This window comes from Lichenostomus cassidix, chromosome 5 (genome assembly GCF_008360975.1).
Source record: "Lichenostomus cassidix isolate B80296 chromosome 5, HeHo_3.0, whole genome shotgun sequence".
NCBI lineage: Eukaryota > Metazoa > Chordata > Aves > Passeriformes > Meliphagidae > Lichenostomus > Lichenostomus cassidix.
The window spans coordinates 58,922,834-58,928,685 of NC_139486.1; the positions used below are offsets into that span (position 1 = coordinate 58,922,834).

The 5,852-nt window shown below is 45.8% G+C and overlaps 1 protein-coding gene across 1 annotated transcript; it reads left to right on the plus strand.

The window, feature by feature from the left end:
• LOC146436784 (olfactory receptor-like protein COR4) lies at positions 1-928 on the plus strand. Its single transcript, XM_085063904.1, has one exon. It carries the CDS (start codon positions 1-3, stop codon positions 925-927), a length of 927 nt encoding a protein of 308 aa, XP_084920030.1. The 3' UTR covers position 928.
• Positions 929-5,852: the final 4,924 nt, after the last annotated feature.

The following is a 5,852-nucleotide window of genomic DNA, read 5'->3' on the forward strand; positions in this document are numbered from 1 at the left end:
ATGTCAGGATGGAATTGCACCCAAGCAACAGAGTTCATCTTGGCAGGGTTCACCGAGGACCCAGTGACTCAGGTTGCCCAGTTCCTTCTGTTCCTGCTCATTTACCTTGTCACCATCCTGGGAAACCTGGGGATGATTGCCTTGATCAGAGTCAGTCCCATGCTCCACTCCCCCATGTATTATTTCCTGGGCCACCTGGCATTTGTGAACCTCTGCACTTCCACCCTTGTCACCCCCAGGATGTTGGTTGGGGTTTTGTTGAGGAGGAAGGGAATCACTTATGCTGGGTGCATGGCTCAGGTGTTCAGTTTTGACCTGTTTGGGGCCACTGAGTGCTCTCTGCTGGCCACAATGGCCTATGATCGATATGTGGCCATTTGCCACCCCCTGCTCTACCCCCTTGTCATGTCCCCAGAGCGCTGCTTCCTCCTGGTCACTGGGTGCTACCTTGTGGGGCTGACCAATGGTGTGGTACAAACCATCAGCATGACCAGCTTGTTCTTCTGCAGCTCCAGCACCATCCATCTGTTCTTCTGTGACATTTCTGTGCTGATCTCACTCTCCACCTCTGACAATACCCTCAGCCTCATCATCCAGAGGACTTTATCATCTTTACTCGGTGTTCCCAGCATCCTGGTGGTCCTGGTGTCCTATGTGGCCATCATCTCCACCATCCTGAGCATTAGATCAGCCCAGGGCAAGCGCAAAGCTTTCTCCACCTGTGCCTCCCACCTCATCACTGTCACCACCTTCTATGGGGCATTGATTTTCATGTACTTAATCCCCAAGTCACACACCTCCAGAACAGGAGATAAATGGGCTGCTGTGCTCTATACCATGGTGACCCCCATGCTGAACCCCTGGATCTACAGCCTGAGGAACCAGGAGGTGAAGGAGGCTTTGAGAAGACTCAGGGACATAAAATAAGCTTGGATGTTGTAACATAATGACTAAATAAAATGGAGATGCTGGTGATATCCTGGGAGGTTTGTTAAATATCTCAGAGGGACATTTTCTGTGTCTTTTGCACTTTGACTTAGATGGTTTGCTGGTTGATTCAATATCAGCTGAGAGGAACTTTTTCACTTCAATTTGGGTGTTTGGATGAGGTTTGGAGCAGCCTGGTCTAGTGGAAGGTGTCCTTCCTCTTGGCAGGGCAGCAGAACTGGATGAGCCTTAAGGTCCCTTCCGACCCAAACCATTCCTAGATTCTGTGAAAGGTTTGGTGTTAATGTTTTGGTGCAGAAGTATTGCACATGTGAAAAAAAGCAAAAATCCCCCAATTAGTGTATTTTCTCACCCTGTGCCAGGTCCATGCTGAAATCCAGAGTGATGGGGCTCTCCTAGAGAGATGCAATAACTAGGGATGGAGAAGAAGCTCCTCAGTTAGGTTAAATCAAACCAGGATCAATGTAGTTTGCTGATTTATTAATGACACACAATTCACAGGCACTCAGGATCAGCCAGCTGAATCCTTTGTCCCCAAAGCCTATTGGTAATTCCCTGGTTAATATTTAATCTAGCTGCCTGGATAAAACCCCTGAGCTGTTCATGCTCCTGTTCCTCTCTTTTTGGCTCTGCTGACCCCCATGGCAGTGACCCCAAATGTCCTCAACTCACATCCCCAGATGTGGAGACAAAGTCCTCAAGTTACACCAGGAGAGGTTTAGGGTGGATAGAGGGAAAAATCCTCCATGGAAAAGTCTGTCCAGCTCTGGAACAGGCTGCCCAGGGCAGTGGTGGAATCCCCATCCCTGGAGGGATTTAAAAGCTGTGTGGATGTGGCACATGGTGACATGGATTAGTGGTGGCCTTGGCAGTGCTGGGGGAATGGTTGGACTTGGTGATCCTAGAGGACTTTTCCAGTCTGACCGATTCCCTGACTCTGTGATCAGGACCATGAACTGGGACCTCTGTGTGTAACTCCTGCTGTTCTCCCACCCTTCTGATCCTCTGTAACAGTCCTACTCATGGCATTGCTTAATTTAGGTGCAGGGAAGATTGTACATCTCTTCTTTCAATAAAATGAAAGATTATTTTTAATGTTTTATTTAAAACATCAAACCTCCATAAGTTTTAAGACACTTAAACCATAAACCCCAGAGCAACTCTCCTTCCAGGCCCTTACAACCATTGTTTGGTGATATTAAATAATTGTTAAAAATATTTGAAAAATATTTAAAATCTGATTAATATTTTGAGAAGACATTCAATGACTTTGTGTCCCACTGGTCTTCCACTGACCATCACCTGACCTTTAAACAGGAACATGAGCCACAGTGACTGAAACTCCGAGTCTGTGGCTGTGGTGACATCCCTCTGTGCGCTGTGGCTTCGTGCTGGAGCTGCTGCTCTCAAACCCAAAAGGTTTTGGCTCTTTGTGCAGGTGGGGATTGGTAAAATGGGGGTGTACTGTGTCCATCTTCTGTGGTCAAGCATTTGACCATGAGAGGAGCTGGAATCACCATGTGGGAAGATGGTGGAACATCCAGCATCGATGTTTCCTCCTGATGGACACATTTTCTTCCTGGGTTATCCTATGTCCCTGTCCAGGGCAGGGGCTTGGAATGAGATGAGCTTTAAGGTTCCTGCCAACCCCAGCCATTCCAGGATTCTCTGGCCAGTGCAGATGACTGCAGCTGAGTCTCCTGCAGCCATTTTGAAGCATACGTCTCCATCTTCATCTTCATCATCTTCATCTTCATCTGTTCTGATTACAGCTACTATGGGACCATTTCCCTCTTTTATGGGTAAAAGAAAAGACATTTTTCTCTTTGCTCGCATAAACATGACTTTGACTCTCTTTGATACCTGGTTCTGACTGCCTGGGTTTTCAGATATCAGGATATCCCATAATGTAAAAATAAATTGCAGCAGACAAGTTCCTGATGTGTTTTGCCTTCTTCCCAATGAGCCCTTGCAGCACTTCTTCAGATCCTGATCTGTGTCCCAGTCCTGGAATCCCCATTTCTTGCACCAGTTCTTTTTAATTCCCTGTGATACCAAGAGACAAACTGTATCTTTCAAAAGTTTAATTTATATATTTTAAGATTATATATATTTTCAGGAAAAAATTTAAATACAAGTTTTCTTTATATAGATAAAGAAGTGTATATATTAAGACCTTTTTACATACAAATCTGCATTATATATATAATTACATCTATACAAAGAAGTGGGACATAAAACCTCACGCTTCCATTGAACTTCCTGAAAGTAGTGGTGTTTATTTACCAGTGCAAGTCTCTTCCTTATGGAGCTGCTTTCAAAGTCATTAATTTCCACGGGAAATTTCCTGTGTGCCACCACAGAGTGGGCAGTGACCAAACTCAAGGCCTAAGCATGCTCAGGGAGCTGAGAGCCATCATCTGGCATCTCCCATGGTTTCTGGTGGAATTTCCCACCACTGCTCTCTATCTTGTAATTTTGATCCTATTTTGGTTTTATTATTAAATTGGTTTTGCTTAGTTTTGGGTAATTGTGTGGTTTCCCCTCTAAAATAAATCATGAGGCACAGAGGAAGGAAGGAAGGAAGAACAAATGGTGGGAACTACAGTGAAACTGAGCCCAGAAGCCAACAGGAGAGGCAGGAATGCTGACCAGCAGCAAATATGGGGGAGAAGCCTTTACAGCATCCCAGAATTATTTTGGCTGGAAAAGCCCTCTAAGATCATGGAGTCCAACTGCTAAGCCAGCAGTAACCCGTGTCTGAGCTCAGCCTGTAGGTGGGAATTTCATCTCAGGGGTGAGAGCTGAGAGCCTCTTGCAGAGCCTAAAGGGGCTCCAGGAGACCTGCAGAGGGACTCTGGGCAAGGGTCTGGAGTGACAGAGAGAGGGGGAATAGCTTCACACTCTCAGAGCATTTAGATTGGGTATGGAGAAGAAATTTTTCCCTATTGTGAAGCTGGGGAAGCCCTGGCACAGGTTTCCCAGAGAAGCTGTGGCTGTCCCTGGATCCCTGGAAGAGTTCCAGGCCAGCTTGGACAGGGCTTGGAGCATCCTGGGATAGTGGGAAGCATCCTTGCCCTTGGAAGTGGGTTGGAATGGGATGAGTTTTAAGGTCCCTCAACACAGTCACAATCCCACCACACTGACCCTGCAGCTCTTTGTCTCCTGGATGTGGCAAACAAAGCAGCTGGAGAAGTTCACTTTATCTTTACCAAGGAAGAAAGTTTCTCCATGGTTTCCCCTTGCTAATTAGTCTCTCGTGGCTCATTAAGAAGGATGACAGAAGTTGTTTAAAAGCCCTCTGAGAAGCTTCCTTGATGATTAGGAAACTTTCCTGGCAAAGCCCAGAAGATCTTGTTAAGTTGATGATTCCTTGAAGGGTGGTTGGTCTCCCAGGATCACTTCTTGCTCTGGGAATGGAAACAGCATCACTTGTGGTGGAAATAGCTGTGAGCACCTGGATGGTGGCACCTGGAGCTCAGGGCCCACTGGTGGGATCTGGAGCTCAGACCTGCTGGTGGGCTTTCTTAATTCTTCCTTTCAACCTGACAATCTTAAACTGAAGGAGAGTTGACTTACATTGCATAGTGGGGGGAAATTCCTCCCTGTGAAGGTGGTGAGGCACAGGTTTCCCAGAGAAGCTGTGGCTGCCCCATCCCTGGAAGTGTTGTAGGCCATGCTGGACAGGGCTTGGAGAAACCTGGTCTAGTGGAAGGTGTTCCTGCCCATGGCAGGGGGTTGGAATGGGATGAGCTTTAAATTCCCTTCCCACCCAATTTTGATATCGAAAGTCTCTCTCTTGCCAAGCCCTTTGTCATTTAATTACATTTATTCCAACTCTTTTAATCCAGTCCAGATCCACCTTTCCCAGGTAGAAGCCCCCAGCCCTAAAACATCTCTTCTCATGCTGTTTGTTTCCAGAACTGATAGACACTGTTCACCATCCATCTACTTTTCAAAAGGAAGTTAATTCCCATGTGACTCCTCAGAACATGACATCTTCACAACACAGTAACAAAGGGAAAATATTCCAGTTTCCACCTTTCCCTGCCACAGCCAAGGCCTGTCCCTCTGTGCAGTCAGAACTCTTCCCACCCCACAAAGGTGTCAACAGGTGGGGGACAAGGTGGAGAAGAGGAGGAAGAGGTGGACATCTCTGCTGAGCTTATCCAGACCACCCAAATGGTGAAAGGAAGTTCCAAGGTTGCACTCAGTTTGCCCTTAAACCCAACACATAGCCTTTGGAATTCATTAGGATGGGCATGAATTGGGAGTTTTTTCCAGGCCAGGAAAAGATGAAGGATTGCTGGTCTCTTCCCAGTGCTGTGGCCATTCCTGTACCTTCTTTAATGAGCAATGATTTGGAGAACTGTTGGGTTTGGGTTTTTCAGGGCCTTTTCCACACCCAAACAGCTCTCAGCTATCCATAGATCAGGGGCTGAGGATTCTTTCACCTATGGAAACTAGACATGTGCTTAAATTTGGGGTGAAATCCGTCTGTTAGGTTTCCAAGGTATGTTTTGGCACTTGAACACTTGCATTCCCCTTGATATTCCAAGGTGTATCTTGAGATCCTGAGTACCATCAGCTTTGATTCTTCTAAGCCAGAAAAAAATGCACTTTTTAAGCCTTTAATCTTGTTTTTTTGCCAATCAAATGTTAAAATACTCTTGCTCTTCCCAAATGCTCCCTTCCACCCCAGCAGCTCTGCTCTAATAAATAACTCACAGGTAACAACAAGGAATTTTATTGGAGTTTAGGGATAAGGACAATAATCTTGCAAGAAAAACACACATTCATCAGTGCAAAATAAGTTACAAATCAATAAAATTGTGATTTGTGCATCCTATGAGAAAGAGAAGAATAATTGGAGTAATACTCCAGAACCATTCTGAGTAATTTCT

What these genes read in the sequence shown, in the direction of transcription:
- LOC146436784 (XM_085063904.1), top strand. Translation starts at nt 1, where the DNA reads ATGTCAGGATGGAATTGCACCCAAGCAACAGAGTTCATCTTGGCAGGG.